Here is a 20863-nt window from a genome sequence, read left to right on the forward strand (position 1 = left end):
TATAATTAAGGCAATCTTCAATCCAAGGATTACAGCCCATTTTATTTCATCTCTACATCAAAAAAAAATAAAAAAAAAATTAAAATCCCTTGAAACATAAGATAAATGAAAATGTAAGTGCTTCACACATAATAACAGTAAGCTGACCCTCTGGGAAATAGTTGACTTTCTCAATTCAAGCTATTCAAAGCTCATTCAGAACTGTTCATTTAGAATGCAGATATCAAAGATAATGCAAATATTCAAGAGAAAATTAGAACTTACCAGATGTTCTAATCCAGTTTTGATGTTTCCAGCATCCCTGAAATAGAAGAACAAAAATTCTAAACAGTTATTAATCTTTGGTATACAATTATTTATGTTGAATTTTAAAAGTTAAAGAAGGAAGTTATACTGATCTGTCCTTTTGTTTACTTTGTTTTAATGTCTGAATCTATATTATTTAAAAAAACTGAAATAAATCCCTCTAGTATAATTCCAAAGTGTCTTCACCATAAAATCTAAACCACAGTATAACTATATATTAGAATGAGTGCATGCATATGATTGGTGTCAATTGGTACATTGTAAAGCCCTTTATTAAAACCAGAATTTATATACCATTTATAAAAAGAAATGAGTATTTTCAATCATGTGCAAAGCTCAATGTTCTCCAATTGAGAAATATTCAATTATTTATTCTCTCAGGAATAAGAAAATTGTTTCTACAGTATGTGAAAAAGTATGATCTTAACATCCAGACAAAATTGACCAGTAGCACATCATTCAGAAATTCAACTGATTCATCTAACTTCAGAAGTGATGGTGGTTTAGGAGAATCAATATACAACCTATAAACAAAAATAATATACGAACTATAAACAAAAATAAAAATTTGAGCTGTTGTCAATTTGTTCAATATTTTTGATCAATTCACAGGGCAGTAGATCTATTGAGAAGGAAGAGGATGGTGACTCAGATTCTGTGTCAGTAAATCCAACATAATTCATGGATAACTAAAGTCATGGTTAACATGCCCCACTGATTTAAACATATCTACCTCTAAGCATCCTGATAAATAGCTTTCTCTTCAGGATCATAACATCATCAAAATTAAATATGATAGAACTCATATACAGCCAGGAACACTTGCTTTTTATTATAAGCAAAAATTCATTTGCATTTTTGGCAATAAAATAAATAATCCTACCATAAACCAGAGCTTTTTTTTCTCTATCATCACATACACTAAATATTTTAGCCATTCAATTTAAGCCAGGGGCCAAATTACTTTAGAATGTAAACCTATTTTCAGTGCAATGAAAATAAACTAATCTTTCTATTTCTTATTTTTTTAATTGGTTCGTGATTTTTCAAAGAGAATACTATGAGAATACAACTGGTTTTCTATATAATTTCCTTATTATTCAGATTTTTTGAAAATACGAATTACATGCTCCTTTGCATTCTTTCTAAATATGTTTCTAAAACCTATTTTCTTTAATATAAACCTTTCTTAAAAGTGCATTACTAAATAAGAGAAATTCAGAACTAATATATTGGTTTGCATTTTATCTCAGGAAAGGAGGCTGGGTAAAAAAAATATGAAGCACCTTTTGCTCCTTTTTCAACACAGGGTTTTGTGTAACTGTGAAATAATAAAATGAGACTATGTGCAAAACATCACACTGACAACAAAGGTCCGCATAGTTAAAGCAATAGTGTTCCCCGTAGTAACATATGGCTGCAAGAGCTGGACCATAAGGAAGGCTGAGAGAAGGAAGATCGATCCCTTTGAACTGTGGTGTTGGAGGAAAATTCTGAGAGTGCCTTGGACTGCAAGAAGATCAAACCAGTCCATACTCCAGGAAATAAAGCCAGACTGCTCACTTGAGGGAATGATATTAAAGGCCAAACTGAAATACTTTGGCCACATAATGAGAAGACAGGACACCCTGGAGAAGATGCTGATGCTAGGGAGAGTGGAGGGCAAAAGGAAGAGGGGCTGACCAAGGGCAAGGTGGATGGATGATATTCTAGAGGTGACAGACTCGTCCCTGGGGGAGCTGGGGGTGTTGACGACCGACAGGAAGCTCTGGCGTGGGCTGGTCCATGAAGTCACGAAGAGTCGGGACCAACTAAACGAATAAACAACAACATGTGCAAAACACAATGTCACTTTTAAGCAAAACCATTTCTATATGTTAGAGAAAAAGAAGAACACTTTCCTGGGTTGGGAAATAGTCTACTAACCAGCTGCCTGTTGGCATTAACAGCCATCCACAGGGGTGAGGGGAGCAAAGAGAACAATATGATAAAATACACGTTGTCATGTTGCAATGCAAATTCTGCCCCTTTTGTACTTGTGTGTGATGTCACATTGCGAGTACAAAAGGGAGAAGCTTATATCATCACATCGCAATGCATCTTTCATCACACTGGAATCATTGCCACAAGCTGCAGATGCCTGTCCATGCCTGCAGAAAATGTCCTTGGTTCCTAGTAGGTTCTCTACCCCCCATTTGCCTTTATTGTTTTCTTTCACAATAAACTTTCAACCAAGTTAAAATGGGAGAAGCATGGCCCACAGAATGGTGGTCCATGCTTCACAGGTATATAAAATAGACCAGAATATCAGGTTCCAGGAATGCAACCAGATTGAAACAAGCCTGCTTATTAACAGAGAGCAATGTCAGTAAGCTTTTCCCAGAAGTCAAGTGTCTTTGGATGAACCCATATAATCTTCCTCTAGACAGCTGTGTCCAAAGTATAGTCAGAAGGGTCCTCTAAGCCAATCGACAGTGTAAAAAGCAACCCACTCGAGGTAAGAAAGAAGCTAACCCAAGAGACTTTCCTGACAGCTTTTATGATCTTTTCCACAACTTTATAAAAGTTATTTTTAAATTTCTGACATTCAGAATTGTTACATCAGTTTTAAAACCGTATACTTGTAAATATACTTGAATTTACTAAAATGCTTATGCTGCAATTCTTTTCATATGGTTTATAATAATGTATTTTATATTTTTATCCATGAGCTATCCAGAGAATTATATGGCCAATATAAATATACTAAATGAATCAATAGCTGACCTAAAGTGACTTACCAGATGCTCAGCTGGTTTAATGGATCTCTGTCTCTAAGTGATAACCTGGTCTACACATGCATCAAGTAAATAAGTTCTGGATGCTGTCAAAGGACAAGTCTGAGTAAAAGCTATAAAAATGAAGAATTTCTATATAAAAGTTGTATTACAGCAGGAAGAATTTCCAGAGATACCATTGAAGTGTTTTTTTTTTACTTTGGTTCTAAAAGGATGAGCAGCTAGGTTTCGATAGAGTATTCAGGGATTTGTTACCACAGCAAATTACAGCAAATTATCATAGCAAAATTCTTGTATCTGGCTATTTTCAATATTTACATTACTAACAGTAATTATAAATACTAATTATATACAACGTTTCTAAATATTAATTCTTCAAACTATTAAATGCATTTTGAAAATGTCCACATACATATCTCATTCAGATTTTTTCAGATTTAAAATCTGCTACAAATATCTGTTCCTATTAAGTTACATTTAATAAAAACTCATAACACACATAAAAAGTTAGACTCATGAAACATGTAGAATAATAATCAAAATTTACTACACCACATCATGCATTATTAACAGAAAATTCAAGTCCTCTATTTATATTGGTGCCGAAGGTCATAATGAACTTAATTGCTAGGAAGCAGAGCCCAGGTCACTGATACACAAAGCTTCTTGCTAATGGTATCAAATTTGTTCTCTTTAGTGGTCTGTCTCCTATGCTGTGCTTGTCACAACTTCATCAATATTTGCACAACTGTTTTTGCTCTGTGCTGAAAGCAGACTTAATTCAATTATAGATCTTAAAACTGATAAAATGGTTCTGAAGTGGAGAAGGGAAAGATATTATTGGCAAATGAATAAAGATCTGTATTGAACTAACACACGAGAGTATAGAAGATTTTTTTTTAATCATTCCCTGTCTTATGTCTTCTGGGAACAGTGAGTTTTGCTTTCCTTCATGCAGCACATTGATTTCTGAATTAGACTGCAATATTAAATAATTAATATACTTGCCATGATTGATGTTTTGCATTAGTTGAATATTAGGTTATCAATCAAAATCCACTTGGTTTAATGTAATAATATTGAAAAAGTGTCACTGTCTGTTGATCCAATTTGTAGTTGAAGGAGCACAGATAGTAATATTGGAATAACACAAGGTTCTGAAGCAGGAAGTGCTATAGCTGAACATATACAAGGCAAACACTAGAAGACTAACAGATACAGTAGAAGTTGTTCTAAATACACTTTATGACACTCATCATTTTCAATGCAACTTTCTTCCAACTCTGTGTATTTATCATGCAGTAAGATCTTGTAATATCTAGCTAACACATGATTTACACCTGCAGGCAAGAGCTACAATCTACAACATAGCTTTTAGCAAAAAGCAGTCCTTAATGCCACATGGAATACTGCTTTAAAAATTGGGAGTAGTTTCAAAAGCAGTTTGTGATAAAGCAGCTGAGTCTCCCATTCAAAGAGACAAGCCAACAATTATGCCAACATCCCCCTCCTATGAGCTTGAGCTGCACATGGGATCCCAGAATTAATTCTTGATATGATTTGTGACTTTTTGTTACACAATTATAATATTTAGGGAGGCAAAATGGAGAAATATTATGATAAATATTTACAGTAATTTTCAAGGCAAAAACTATTGTGAAACATTTATATAGAAAATTAATCCTTTTAATACCAGAAAGCATTAATTCAGGCAGATTAATCAAGCAGCAAGGACAACAGATTTATTAATTATTGACAGTAAATGCCATAAAATAAAACAACAGAAGAAATAATTGCTAACATTAATTTATGTGACACGATCACACTTGATGGCACCTAATCAATCAATAAATCATCTGACTGCAAGTAGTTACTTTACAATACTATTACAGCCAATCTCTTAAACTAACTGAAATTTAGGCCTATGATTTAGTTATGATTCAACCACATGGGAAACTAATTGATTTCAGTGGCTGCAAATTGACTTTCAATTTTTAATAAGAAACATAGGATACTTCCATTATCCTATCTCTTCTAAAAAAAAGGAGAGTCTATAGGCAGCACGAAGCATTGCATAAACCGGAGGTGAGATTAGCCCCATCACTCCTGGCCTTCTAGAGGAGCCTCAAGACTTGGCTCTGCTGCCTCGCTTGGGGCAGAGAGGGGAATAGTTCCACATGAGGATGGCTGTTATCTTAGACCACTCCTCCCACATACGGGCTGCATCGGATTCTTCTGCCACTTGGACTTTATTCTTATTTTTACTCTTAGTTTATATTTATTTATTAAGAGTAATGCTATATTTATATATCGTATTTATACTGTATGTTTGTTGTTTTAATCGGTTATTATTGTAAACTGCCCAGAGTCCCCAGATGGGAGGAGATGGGCGGGGACAAAATAAATAAATAAATCTGCATGATATAAACGCACATAACAAGATATAAGTAATTCCACTAACTCATCATTTAAATTTGTTCAGAGATAATTTAGTTAACTGTGAAATCAAGCATGAACATTCAAACAGCATTAACTTGCTTGGAAAATCTTAAATAAAACAAGTGAAGCAACAACCCACAAATAAAGAAAAAAGGGCTTCATTCACCAATTTTGGTTGTAAATAATAAATAATTGATGTAAATAAAATAATCAGTATAATGTAAGAACAAATGGAAATATTTTCATTGGTGAATCAGTAGAGGTAGTCCTTGCTTAATGACCATTCGTTCAGTGACTGTTCAAAGTTACGATGGCTCTGAACGAATGGTAGTTACGACTGGTCCTTTACTGTGGCCATCAGTATCCCTGTGGTCACATGGTCACAATCCAGGCTGTCATGCACCCAGCTCATGATTATGACATCGCAGGGAGCTGTGGTCACATGATCGCCAATTGCAACTTCCCTGCCAGTTTCCCACAAGCAAACTCAATGGGGAAACTGGCAGGGAAGGTCACAAGTCAGACCGGTGAGTCGCTCCCACTTTTTCTCCTGCGATACCCCCTTGCCCACATGCAGCCTCCATCCAGTCCTCCCAGGCCCTCCCCCAGCCTCCCATGCAGCCTATGCTGGCCCTCCCTGGCCTCCTGCAACTTGCACCAGCTGTCCCCAGCCTCACAACTCATGTGTGACCTGTGCTGGCCCTCCCCGGCCCTCCCCCACCTCCAGGCACCCCAACGCTCCTTACCTGGGACTCCCACGTCTTCCTGCTTAACAACCTATGTGTCTTGGGGTTATAACAGTAACCAGGACTGCCATCACTAAGCGATGAGGTCACGTGATGTTACGCTTTACAAACGCACCACTTAGCGATGGCAATCCCAGTCCCAATTGCCATTGCAACCCAAGCACTATCTGTAACTAGTTGTTTTTATTAGTTTAAAATGGAAATCTTTCTAAAATCTTCACACACTAGATCATATAGGCATTCAGCTACAAACTGTCAAATTCTGTTTCTTCTTGGCTAAGGCTTTATTATTAGAATTCAAAGGAAGAAAATATATTTGACAATTACTAAGTGTATTTCTTTTTTCAGGCTAGGTTCAGTATTATAATATGTATTTGTTTTTATCTGTTAATTCATATGTATTTGTTTTTTATTGTTTCTTTATTTTATAATATGTATTTGTTTATATCTGTTGAAAAAAAAAGGATCAGGCTGTTGGCAAAGACTTTTCCATGCATTAACAAACGTTGTAAAGAATGAATACAAATAGAGTGTTTTATGAGACATTCCACAATTAAAGAAGTTACAGAAAGAATTGGCAACCTACAGTATGGCCTTAGATGTAATGCCATGCAGCCACTCATCCTAATTTCAACCTCCTAATTGAAAAGATTCTTCAGACCTCTGGTAAATGATATCCATCCCTTCTTGTGGCTTGGGAGAAGAAAAAAGGCATTAGAAAAAAGAAAAAGAAAGTTCAGATTGGGTGTCCCACCCACTTTTGATTCTGTCTTTATCAATTATTTGCTTTAATTCTACCTAGTATGATTACCCCCCAAGAGAATGGCACTCACCTCACTCTCTCAAAAAAAGTTGCCTATTCATGGATTGTAACTGGTGCCAAAAATTGGGGTTTGATAAGAACCTCAAATACATGCACAGGATAACTTCTTTTTGCTAGTTTTATTAAAGAAAACAAAACTATTAAAACCCATTTAACAATGGTGTTCTGGAGAACGTTACAGATGTGAACTTATTAAAATGGTATAGTTTTTAAAATAATATTAATATTAATAATAAATTAAACTTGTATGCCGCCCAACTCTCAATGACTCTGGGCAGCTTACAACAATAAAAGGAATTAAAATAATATCAGTAAAAGATAGAAGATAAACAATTGCAAGCATAATGATGCAAGAGGTCTCCCTCTGTGTTGCCAAAGGCCTGGGTGAAGAAAGCTGCATCCAGAGAGCTACTATTATGGCTGGTGCTTCCACTGCTGCTCTGGTCACTATATGGAAAATGAAGACGTACCCGGTAGATGACCTGATCAAACCTAAGCACCCTCTCCCTCTTTGCAAAGGTTGCTCATGTGGTGGTTGTTTTTGCTTATATAATTTTTATTTTATTAAGGATTTTCAGAAAAGTAAAACATGAACATGAACTACTATACAGTAAGATTAGAAAAAAGAGTATGACAAGAAATACAATTTTTTTAAAAAAGAATATATATATATATATATATATATATATAGAGAGAGAGAGAGAGAGAGAGAGAGAAATGACTTCTGAACTTCTTTACAGCAGTTGCAAACTTACTGTCTCCTCTCTCATTAAAATTACATCATAATTCTCTTCTTCCCATGTTCAACCCTTTTTAATCAGCAAATCCATAAATCACTGGTTCATTTTTTCCATTTTTAGCAAAAAGACCATAAGAAGTGTCCTGTCTTTAATAAAAATACTTGTTGTCTTATCCCTGATCAAACAAGTTAATTTTGCCATTTCCACAAATTCTATCATCTTCACAATCCACTCCTCCGTTGTGGGTATTTCAGTATTTTCCCATTGTTGTGCATATAATAATCTCACTGCAGTTACCATATACAAAACCAATCTTCTATCATTTTTTTCTAATTGGCTATTCATAAGTCCCAGTAAAAAAAAGTTCTAATTTCATCTGAATATTAGTCTTTAAAATTCTTTGCATCATTATAAGCATTTGTATCCAATATATTTTTGCTTTTTCGCCAGTCCACCATGCATGGTAAAATGACCATGTTTTCCACATTTCCACATTGATTACAAGTACCTTTCTACAGCTTAGAATATTTCTCTAATTATCATGTACCAGTGCCATATACCAATGGTACATCATTTTATAAAAATTATCTTTTAAATTGTAACATAATGTAAATTTCAGTCCTTTTAATCACATCCCCCCCCATTGGTTCATCTGTATATTACAACCAAAATTCTTAGCTCATCTCATCTCATTCTTAAACTCGTTCTTCTTTCATTTCAGATCTGAGCAACAGTTTATACATTTTAGCAATCACATGTTCATCATTTGTACACAATTCAATTTCAAATTCCATTTTATATTTTACAGTTCCAATTACTTTTTTATCTATATTAAATCTCTCTCTTAATTGTGCATATGAAAACCATTGAAAACTAAATCCCTCCGCAGTCAATTGTTCTCTTGACTTCATTTTAAGTTCATGGTCCTGTACTAGCAAATCTTGATACGTTAACCACTTCTCTTTGCCCACTGTTTGTTTCTTCCTTTTTTGAATCTAGCTGATATAGTTTATTCAGTAAATCATGATTAAGCAAACCATAACATAGTGTGATGAATAAGTCCAGTTGTTTAGCCAGCCTGATCAAGGAGGATGAATTCTGGGAGATCACCTTCCTGCTTCTAAAGTTTCTTGCAGGGAACCAGCACGTGCAAACCATGAACCCAGCACAAACGATCCATGTTGGGTAATTCTCAAGAAATTGGCTGCAGAGTAAAAATACACATTTTTGCCCACTGCTTCTGTTCTACAAAATGCTTCTTGTGCTGAAGTTATAGTTATTGTTTTGGACTTTTCTGCTGTTCTCTATGTATATCTGTATACTGTTTTACAGTGTTTTATACAATTTTACTATTCATATTAAAGTTTCAGCTGACAGCACATAGCTCAGAGAAGCTCTGTTATTTGCCACTATAAAAACACAATCTATCAATACATACAAATACATACAAATCTGCAGAGAATTCTTGGCCTCACACATTGCTTCCACCATTTACAACCCAACTACTTATGGAACACTGTTTTTCATATCAACACTCCAAACCTCAAGTTTTGGGCAATACCTGACAAGTATTCTAGTAAATGTAGAGGTTTGTGAATAAAGAAGTTTATTATAAATAGACTGCTCCTTTGAATTTCGCCAAGCCTTGGGAAACACTCTTACAATAAAACATCAAATTATGTATTGGAATCAAATTGTTAAAATGTTAAATCTACCAAATTTAAAGAAACATTTAAAAAAGAGAATGTTCTTTCCTCAATAGAGTGTAAAAATATGTAACAGAAATTTTATAGAAAGTTAATAATAAAATTAAATTACAGGAAAAAATTATGTGTAAAAACAACAACTATCTTATTACATTTAAGTTATTAACAGAACTCAGTGAATTAGAATACTGTATTCTATACATGTGCCTAGCACTCATTTTATCTGATACAACACAATATATGTTCATAGTCAGATAAATATGCCTATAAACAAAAAGGTTGGGGGAAATAACCGATGGGCTTTCTACTGTTAAATTGTCTATAAAAATATTCAGCCTGGGCTGGGAATCACAATCTTCTGTTTGGCTACTATCAGACACAAATAGTACACACACTACCATTAGTGGTATCCATTCAAAAATGACAATTTAAGTGCAGAGAAATGATTGATTTTCCATTTTCCAAATGCGTATGTATGTATATATGTTTGTGTCTATGTATATAATAAATATAAAAACTACTGTATTTAATTAATGAGATTTCATTCTACAAGTAGCAATATACATTGTTAAACAAATGTGTAAAAACATAAAATTAAAAACTCCACAAAGAATAAACTCCTAGAGAAAAGATGCAAATAAAATTACTGTCATCATCTTTTGTTTTTTATCTGCAAGTATAAAACTGAAAAGAAACAAAAGCAGGGAACCCAGCATCTGTCATATCAGAATATAAAAAGATGATCCTGGCACAAAATGAAAAAGCTGTAATTCATTTGCAAATCAATCCTGCCAGTTCTATTTCAAGCTGGCGGTAACTGTCAAGAGTTAACAAGATAATCACTTTCAATCCTGCTTTCAATGGTACATTACACTGTTACTCCATTCAATAAGGCTGTTCTTTGGGGCACCAGATGAATGGTTTTCATTTCTAACCTGCACAAAAACTTGCAAAAAAAAAAAAAAAATCCACGGGGCTCAGAAAAAAAATCCCTTTCTGAGCATTTATTTGCCAGCACTTCCTTTTAGGCAAAATGAGATATTTGGACACATTGGTGTCATTCATTTATTCTATTCCTTCAGGTCCTCAGTCTGTTGTTTTAAAAGTATTTGGCACACAAGGATGAATTAGGCATTTTTTTTTTAAAAAAGTATTATATTAAAGAAATATATCTAGAAAACTTTCTTTATCTAGCTACCTAATAAGGCAACAAAACATCTTAAGAAAGAAATCCTTCCTAAATTTTAATTTTAAATAAAGCAGAGATTCATAACAGTCACTAACGAAGAAAATAAAAAAATAATCTATTGCTCATTATATGTCAAGATATTTCAATAATTTGTTGAACTTTTTTAATATATGAAATACATGAAATAAAAATATTAGGAAGAACTATTATATTATCCTTATTGAACAATTACATTGGTCGCATTACTTTTCTACTTGTTAGTAGGATCTGTGTATGTGTTATAGTCATAACATTTGCAGCATTATTAAGATAGTAATGTGTTCAAAATAAAGGAAATGCTTGAAAATTCAATCAGTAATTCAAATAAATACCTACTAAATACAAATTCCAAAACAGCTTAAATAGTAGATGAAAATTCATGTCCCATATGAGTAAAAGGCACTTCTATTTGCAAAAGCCAGTCCTACTGAATCTTCAGATTCCTGGTGTCCCATCTAGTGCTAGAGTATTTCAAAAGATTTGTCAACCATCAGGAGGGGCTTGGAGGGGCAAAGGGGACTGAAAGGACAGAAGGGTGAACTGGAAAGGAGTAGGTATAAACTGTAGATTTATATTATATTATATTATTTCTATTCCCTCCTCAAAATTCAGACACTATCTTATTTTATAAGTATATAAAAATAGCTTATAAACAAAACAAAAATCAGATTATATAGGATTTTTATTCTTTTCACAGAGATAATTAGCATATTATCTCTGAACATTAAAATATCTTCAGCTGCTCAAATAAAGATATGTTTCTGCTATTTTAATGGCTTTAAATGAAAAATTAGTGAGGTGGAATTTGGGGGGACAGGGAAGCATCATGAAAAATAGAGCTCTCTTTCTAAATTGGGCAGCATTTTATATATGTATATATGTTTGTATATATGTGTGTGTGTGTATGTATATGTGTATATATATATTGACTTGACTAGAAATTTTAATTTAACCAGAATTTTCTCTTAATGAGTATCCAGATAATAAATTGTTCTACCTTCACCAACAGAAGGCAAACTCTAAAACTGAATTCAGGTTATATTAAGGAACAGCTATTACGAATAAATTTTTACCTCAATAATAATGTAAAGATTGTTGAACACTGAGTATGATAAAGTTATGAAAGTAACAGAGCTAACAGACAGTGTACTAATTGCATAGCCAACATCTGTATTATAAAATCACTGAAAATCTGAATCTGTATGTAAGAATCTGTAAGAAATTACTGAAAATCTGAATCTGTATTTAAGAATTGCTTAACTAAATTTACTCAACGAAAATATTCCATATACCCTGACTTCAAAATCCATCATCTAAAGCCATGATAATTTAATCACATAATGTTAATAATTAGACATATATTATTATTTCCTACAAAAGGAATTTCTAGCATTGCCTACTGAACAATAGCGTACAGTAAATCTTGCTGAATTCATTTCAGATAATCTAGTTAATTCAGGTTAAAAAAAACAGAAGATAGGACAAAATGGGAAAAATATAGTATATCTAAAAGTGCAGTGGTTACAGATTATATTGAGAAGAGAAATAGGACATACCAAGTCTGTTTTTCTGACCACATGAAGAAATACATTTATTTACTGAGAATAGTCTATGAATGTTAAGTTCTGAGAAGCTCATCATTATTTACAATGAAAATCATGAGAGACATGAGTATTTTAATTATTTTGTGTTTTATATGAATCCCAGAAGAACTATCTATTGATAAAACTACTGGAATGTTTAAATGTTTTTTGACAATTATCAGTCACATCTTTATCCAAGCTGGTAGAGGGAGATAGTACTATAGTTCCAGCAGGTTTTAGAGAAAATGGATTATCTAGATCTGTTCATATCTCCATTTCAATCTAGATTGAAGATTGAGGTCTAAGTCACCCTGATGGATTATCAATTCAAGGAAAAAAACTGGGAGAGAGTGATCCTGTTGACACATATCACTCAGCTTCTTTGGTACCACTGATAATCTTGTTAGTATACTTGAGAAGTAGAGGGACGTGGTGGTGCTGCGGGTTAAACCGCTGAGCTGCTGAGCTTGCCGATCGGAAGGTCGACGGTTTGAATCCGCGTGACGGGCTGAGCTCCCGTTGCTTGTCCCAGCTCCTGCCAACCTAGCAGTTCGAAAACATGCAAATGTGATTAATAGGTACCGCTTTGGCGGGCAGGTAACGGCATTCCGTTTAGTCATGGAACGGCATTCCGTTCCACATGACCATGGAAGTGTCTACGGACAAACGCCGGCTCTTCGGCTTTGAAACGGAGATGAGCACCGCCCCCTAGAGTCGGACACGACTGGACTTAACGTCAAGGGAAACCTTTACCTTTACTATACTTGAGAAAGCTAAAGGTGGGAAGTGCCACTAAGCAATTACTTTTCTCTCTCAACAGTATCAGAAGATGAAATTGAGAAACTTTTGCTAGGTACCTTGGGAAATGCCCTAGAGAGGAATCCCATAAGTTTCCATTTTATTATTTCTTATTTAGCATTTCTATTAAGCCTTTGGGAAGGATTATGTGCAATTTGAAGCTAGTTGTCATTAATAATGCTGATAATATTCAGTTATATCACAATAGATATGACTTATATCATTGAAACTTGGATTGAGGACTTAGATGGAGTTGTACAGATATGCACACAGCTAGATGGATTTCCTTCACAAATTTGAGCAGGACGCAGAATAAAAATACCTTCTTCAATTTAAAAAATAAGAATTTTGTGATAGACAAGGAGACAGTCTGAAGGCAGTACTGCTGAACTGCTTACGATGATGCCCAGCAGTGTCCTTACCTGAACTGATGGGCTGAATGATTCCCCTATCATTTGTTGTATCCAGATATGCAATGAAGTAGGCAGATCAGTGCTAGAGGAACCACAGTATAGGTCTCCATCTGAATCAGAGATGGTCTAGGCTTGACAATAACAATACTTAATACTTGTTTTGCTAAAATAATGTATATATTAACTTGTTACTATTTTAAAGAGTTTGTTATGAACTAAATAATTAAAAATTTAAGAATTATTACATTTAGTGTTGTTTTTTTTAAAAAAGCCTTGTTTTGTCAAACATTTTTGTTATTAAACTAAGTATGAACAGGTTATGATGGTCAGTTAAATCCTTAATTTTGAAAATAAGAACTCTAATTCTTAGTTTTAAACACCTAAATTAGCAAACAAGATGCCACATAATATATGCTATAGGCATGGGTTTACTCTGAAAAGCTGAGCTCTTCAAATGTTTCAGCTGCGATATAAACAACTGAGCCATGGCCAATACAAGGTAATTTGAATAATCAATATGACAGTCTTATTTTTCTAATGCAAACAGGATTGATACAGTAAGGTGTCTCACTGCCACATCACAGTCATGGCCTCTTTTAACCCATAATTAGATTTAGGTGATTATCCCTGCTCTTCCTTACAAGTGTACAGCTTGGATAACAGATGACAAAAGCTATTTGCCACTTATTTATCCTTTGCAGTGGGTAGGTTATCCGGGGAGATAGGGGAAAAGATCTTCAAACAATTGTTATTCATATCATCCACAGTTTGAGATAGTCACAGCCTCCTAATGTGCAAAGTGAAAATAGCCTACAGCAGTAGGTACATGAAGGATGCTTAAAACATCAGGGCAACACAGATGGAAATTCAAGGTGATGTTAGCCAAATGATGCCTAATGCAAATTGAGTTTCACAAGGAAACATCAGTCAGTTGTCTCCTTTCTCAGATTAGTATGAAAAGATTTTCCCTAGATTGTTTTTCTTTAATTTGAATTCATGGTTTCAATATTTTTTTAAAAATATATTTCAAAAAAACAGTAAGGAAAACTAGAATTGTGTAACTAATGCAGCATAAATAGGAAATGTTTACACTAGAAATAAAATCACATTTAATATACTGTATTAATCTCAAACATTCAAAGCAATATTAATATTTAAACAAAAGTATCAGTTGTTCATTAGAACTATTAAAATTATTAAGATAAAAAAGTATAACCATTTATTCTGCATTATATGAAAGTACATCAGCTTAAAGGAAATCCCAAATTTTGTCCTTTTTTTTAAGTACAAGGAAGATAAATATGCAGATTCTGATAGGATACTATCTTTTGCATTAAATGTTAATCCAGATATTTTAAGATTATTTATTTACTTATTGCATCTACAGTATATTTTATTTATTTATTTATTTATTTATTTGATTTGATTTCTATAGCCGCCCATCTCAGCAAGTGACTCTGGGCGGCTTATAACAATAAAACTATAAAACAATTAAAACAATCACAATTAAAACAGAAAATATAAAATACAAAATATCTCACATTAACCAGTGTACACACAAATACACAGGTATTAAAAATTGTTTATAACTTGTTATTACATCAACTTTAACACTCAAAATTATATAAAATGTCATTGCACATAAACATTGGTGTATCAAGTGTTCCATTTGCAGAACTTGGGATGCATTTCCACAATAAATATTTCTGTATCTTCAGTTAGATGGGTTCAATAGATAAAGCATAAGGTCAAGTGCCATTTGTAAATTACAGAGATCACTATATAGCAAGCATGAGGCAACAAATGCTGGCTTGTTTCACAATGCTTGCTAAAATGGTGGCAGAAATAATTCAATGCATTGGGTGGATTTATATATTGTGCTAAACCATGATATAGTTTAGATTTAGTATGTTGCATGAATCTAATCACTCTGGTTTAGAAAATGCTGTCTTAATGTGAATATACTGCCCGGTAACATAAACACTGCATGGAGCTCTTTCTACTACTGAGAAACAATGTGTTAAATTTGTAGTTTGGCAATGTGATGCCTACATGTAGCAGTGCAATTGCAAAGGGCTTCCAGTGTACCCTTAAGGCTACTATAGAGATGTGGCTTATCCCCTAATCCCTTATCCCTTTCCCAGGGCTGTCACCCTCCTCCTTGACCAAAAAGAGCGGCTTCAGCTTGAGGTGACAGCAATGGTGGTAGCTTCAGCAGTCATATACTGAAGATGAAACATTGTATGTATCTATGTACTATTAAATCTCTCATGTCTATTCATAACCTTTAACTTGGCAAAACGGTGTGTCATAGGCCAAAACTTTTTGAACCAAGGTGCCTCACATGGGCTTACAGAATGCATCCAAAATCCGGGACCCGGGACTCCCATGGAATTGAAATTTGGCAAATTTTATAAAACATTTTATGATTTAATACAACATCTCATAAAACATTTCCTGTGGTCAACTCTTGATGTTTGATTGTGCTATACAGTTCAGTATGAATGACATGGGCTATTTTCAAGGCAGATGCATACATCTCTGAATTATCTCCCTGAATTTTAAAGAACTTTTCCAGTGAAGGCAGTACATTAGAAGCTCTGCCACTGTTGAAGGCATTGAAGAATCTGGTAAGGAAATATCTCTGAAACAATGACACAGTGGGTCACAGGTTGTCTAGTAAGAAACAGTAGTAGCTGCCAGCAGTGTTCTAGTGTAGTGTTTGTGAGAAAATGGTACCAACTTTGGTCTTTTGTGTGAGCCAAGTAATGGTTTCAGTCTGATCTGTGCCATTTAGAAATCCATCTGATTTCTGTAAGTCTTCTAACACCGTTTGATCTTTCTTATCTCATCCACGAATCTACTCAGCCTTTTATTTATCTACGCTATTATTTGGCTTCCTAAAATTATCAGTGAACATGAATCTACTTTTTTAAAAGAGGTCTGTGTGTATGTGAATTTGTATGAAATAAAAAAAAGACATTTAATTTTACAGGAAGAGGAGAATGTTGGTATTTGTTTTTTCTGCCAGAAATTTGGCTGTAGAGGTATATAAGTTACTATGGTAACAAATCACTCTGGCAGAGTCAGAAGGTCAGACTTAATTGTCCTCAGGTGTGGAAAACTCTGACCATATAAGCTAAAGCTGCTAATTGACTGGAGGAAGCTACAAGCAGTTTCAGTTTTCCTTTTTGCAGTCTTCCTTCCAGTCCAGCTCAGTGTGAGCTTGTAAACATGTAAAGCTTTTGTGCCTATCCAGCTCTGGATATGAGAACCTGTTTATGTTTTATGCTTTCTGTAAATACACTTATTTTTATAGAAATGCCTACTGTGTTTTTTCTGATCTCTCAGGCCAAACACTTTCCAGCACTCTTGCACAGAATACGTAAGTACCAAGCACTGTTCCATTTACAATGGTAAAACCTTTCCAATCAGAGCTGCAGATACTATCCCCCGTTACATATTCCACCAGGATATTGAGGTGAAGAAATAGTTTTTGAGTAGCTGAAACTTAAATTCCCAATATGAATTCTTCCATTCTTTCAGCTATTCAGTTGGTAGCTTGCTTTCTAGTGGGAGATATTCTGGGTTGGTCTTTAAATTTCGAGGGAGACTGTACTAGCAATTTGGAGAGCGATGCTTTCTGGTATTTTTTTCTGGTCCATAAATAGGACCAATTAGTTTTGTGATACTTCTAAATAATTTTGTTAGTGACCATGTCTCCTTGGTACCTGAGCCTGGTTTAACATATCATCCCAACCTGAGATCCTGGCTTATTATTACCTTTCACAAAGGAATCATTAACCAGGTTCTTGGTTTACAATCCTGTCTTATTTCAGAGCATCAATCCAAGAATAAGGTATAGGTGACATATTACTGCTTTTGGATCATTTAGTCAGTTATGTTAAGGAAAGGAACCAAATAAGAGTAAACAAACTGCGTGCAGAATTAATGTGGAGTATTCTGTATTCTCCAATTTCCTGATGTATAAATCTGGGAGAAGTTTCATATATGAAATTGGCCCAATTCAACCATTTTTATTACATGGAGATATAAAGTCATACAGGAAAATAAGCGTCTATCTCATCACAGGTGGAGCATGTACAACTGAGTTCTTTGGTTTGGCTGCAATGAAGCAACAGAAGGGCTAACTTATACTACACAACCCATGACCCACTGGGTCATAGTTTCAGAGATATTTCCTTATCTAAACAAAGAAACAGAATGACCATGGGCAGAAAGGTAGTGCAGTCTGATGGGATCAGAGTGAACATTAAATTTTAGGCTGACCATATTTTTTTTACCCAAATGCTGGATGGTCCCGTGATCATCTAAGAGTATATACCCTAAATAGAAAGATAACTGTAGTGGCAAATGAGCTTCCATAAGTCAATATTTACTTACTATATTTACTAAACAAATAAACAGAATGACCACAGGTGGGCAAAAAAGCAGTGGGAGTGGGAGCGACTTCCGACTTCCTGCCAACTTCCCCATCAACTTTGCTTGTGGGAAGCTAATAGGAAACATTGGAAATCACAATCACATGACCGTGGGGTGGACGTGACAGGCATCTCAGAAGGGATCCTACCTAAGTTTTTGGATTGTAAAGGCAAGCAGGGAGAGATATACTTTCAGACTTGCAAGATTCTATTAATGTAACCTTACAATAAAGTTAGAGCTAGGACTTCTGGGTATGCTTCTTGCCTAGACTACCTCGCAAGGCTGACATTTTCTCACTTTTCCATAACTACAGCACAAGCATGTCCTGAACACATCTCTTCTCTGCTGTGTCCCTGTGACACTACTTTCATTTTGAACCCAACCCATGAAAAAGACAGACTTATATCAGCTTTAGCTATGTCTGTGTTTAAGTAGCATGTTCTGTCTTAGAACACCTATTCTAAATCTATCCTAAATCTATTATACTTTATCACCCATTTCCTTGGAAGGATCAGAAAATTATAGTGACCAGGAACAGAAGTGGAAAAGGGTCAGCAATAGGGACAGAAAATGTCATGCTGGTACAACCAGGATGGTATGTGGTGAAGGTGCAAGACTTTGAGCAGAGACTCATGTTCAGGTCTACCAGTATCCACAGAAGCTCCCTGGGGGTCTTCAAGCCTCTCACTCTCTGTCAGTCCAACCTACCTCACAGGGTCATTGTGGCAAAAAATAGGAGGGAGCACAATGTATTGTATATAGCCTTTAGCTTCCACATGAATCAAAGAAAGATAGCTGCAAAGGATGTGCAGAAAGAACTTCAACATAGCAGTGGAGAAAAACCGCAAGTTTTTCTTGAGGGGATAAACCTGCTGAACTGTACTAGGGGCTCACATGTTTGAACATCGTTATATCAGGTAGAAGACAGCTAGCCTCTTCTCCCTGATTTCTGGTTTCCTATCTGGAGGGACATCTTGAGTACATTCACACAATTCACAAAACCCTAAAGCTGGCTTAGCCTGACACTTGTGTTGCATTCATGCTACACCTATAAATGAAATTCTAGCTTTAGAGAGTTTGGGTCACCCAACACGTTAAAGCAACAGCTGAGTTTTCAACCAAGCTGAACCCTAAACTGCCCAACCCAGTGGTAGCCTAGTCTAAGAGACAGTGCAAATTCCATTTGGGTTCAGCAGACAGCAAAGTGCAGTGTAAAGAAATACAGACCCAAGTTGGTTCATCCCATTCTGGGAGCAAAGCCCACATCTCTCAAATTGCAGAAATTTCTGGTACTTTTCCCTTTAGGTGATTTCATTCCAGGGACTGGAATCAGCCAGGAATATTCAGGCCTCCTTTAAGCCCCGAATCACTCTTGAAATCCAACGCATTTTTGAAAAGGGTTAGATATATACACTATATACACATACAATATACACATTTTAAGCAGGCATTTTCCTCACAACACTAGTATCTTTTCATGAATTTACTTGGCTAATATTCATAAATGGATTACTGGTTGTCAAATTAGCAATTAGGAAAATATTTACATGCTAAATGCTTGAACTTAATTAAAGCTGTAATTCTACAAACACACTAAAATTGTAGAGGAGCCACAGAATAGTTTCACTGAATCGCTTTCAGATTCACTGAGCTGTTCTCCTTGCTTCTATAATGAAGTATTTTGATTCATCTGTACACATTAGTAAACTTAAATAAGCGTAGCTTTTCAACATGCACAGTATAATAAAATAAACTTCATACTATTTACACATGACCACATAAACTGTTTTTACTCTCTATACAGCAACTACAGAATCTGAGGCTCACTGCCTAAACTTCAGTCCTGCTGGGAAATTCAGGCATGGAAATGTTAATTCACAAATAAAAAGATGAGGTATTTCAGAAGGGGATCCTGCAAATGCTTCACTCAGTAAGACCATGACAGTTATGACCAAGTTGTCTGTCTCATTTAATTTCATATAAAATTGTGCTACAGTCCTCTTTGTTCTTAAATTTCAGTGTTAGCTTTGGATCATCGCTAGCCTACACAAGTTCCTCACTCTGCCACCAATTCTTTCTCCTTCTTCTTCAACCATATTCCTCCCCATGAGCCTCAGCCCCTCTCTTCTTAGAAACTCCTACAGCATTCAGAACTGCTTTGTTTCTGAGCACATGTGCTTATCTCAAACAGCAACTCATTAGAGATGTGTTTCAGAGCACTGAAGGGTGATTCTGTATGATAAAGTTCTTCTTGCTTCAAGAACAAAAGCAGACCAGATTCCCTCCTCAGTGATTAAAAACACTTTTTTCATAAGTAACTAATTATCTGACGCAATCAGATGCTGACAAAAATAAGTTCATCGTTACTGAGCACTGAGAGGCTTTTCCTCTATGATCCAAAACAATGCTTCTTGAAACTGAGGAATCCTCCTTTTCCTGGCAGAAGAAAGCATGGTTCCATAACTCTTCCTGCAGGGTGAATGTACTCAGTATAGAGAGAACTAGAAAGTAATCATTTCCTTTCTCTTTATGTATGGTAACAACAATTCAGTATAAAGAATTTAGCTAAGGGGACAAAGCTTTCTAACCCTGAAAGATCATGAGGCAGCTGCTGGCCATGCAAGGCCTTCCTGGAGCCTTGTGCAGCTTTCCTAAGGCCTTGAGCAGCCAGCAGCTGCCTCGCAAAGGGCCAGGCCAGGCACGCCTCATCAGCAGTGGGAGGAAGATGGCGAAGGTCAGCTAGGGATGGCAGGGGCAGCCAAAAGGGCAGAGATGGGGAAAGATAGGCAGGTGGGGGGAGCTGAAGTGGAGGCAAACGTGGCAGGGCAGGAGAAGGCTTCCGGGTGAGGACTGATGGCAGG

At 35.3% G+C, this 20863-nt stretch overlaps 1 protein-coding gene across 1 annotated transcript in view; it reads right to left on the reverse strand.

Moving 5' to 3' along the window:
* The window catches only part of RSRC1 (arginine and serine rich coiled-coil 1), a 194331-nt gene that overhangs the window by 118773 nt on the left and 54695 nt on the right, over positions 1–20863 (reverse strand). The window contains exon 5 of the mRNA XM_063306512.1: positions 265–301. Within this exon, the coding sequence (XP_063162582.1) occupies positions 265–301 (37 nt within the window). The remainder of the gene's footprint in view (positions 1–264; positions 302–20863) is intronic.

The sequence above is a fragment of the Candoia aspera genome, chromosome 6, assembly GCF_035149785.1.
Source record: "Candoia aspera isolate rCanAsp1 chromosome 6, rCanAsp1.hap2, whole genome shotgun sequence".
Classification (NCBI taxonomy): domain Eukaryota; kingdom Metazoa; phylum Chordata; class Lepidosauria; order Squamata; family Boidae; genus Candoia; species Candoia aspera.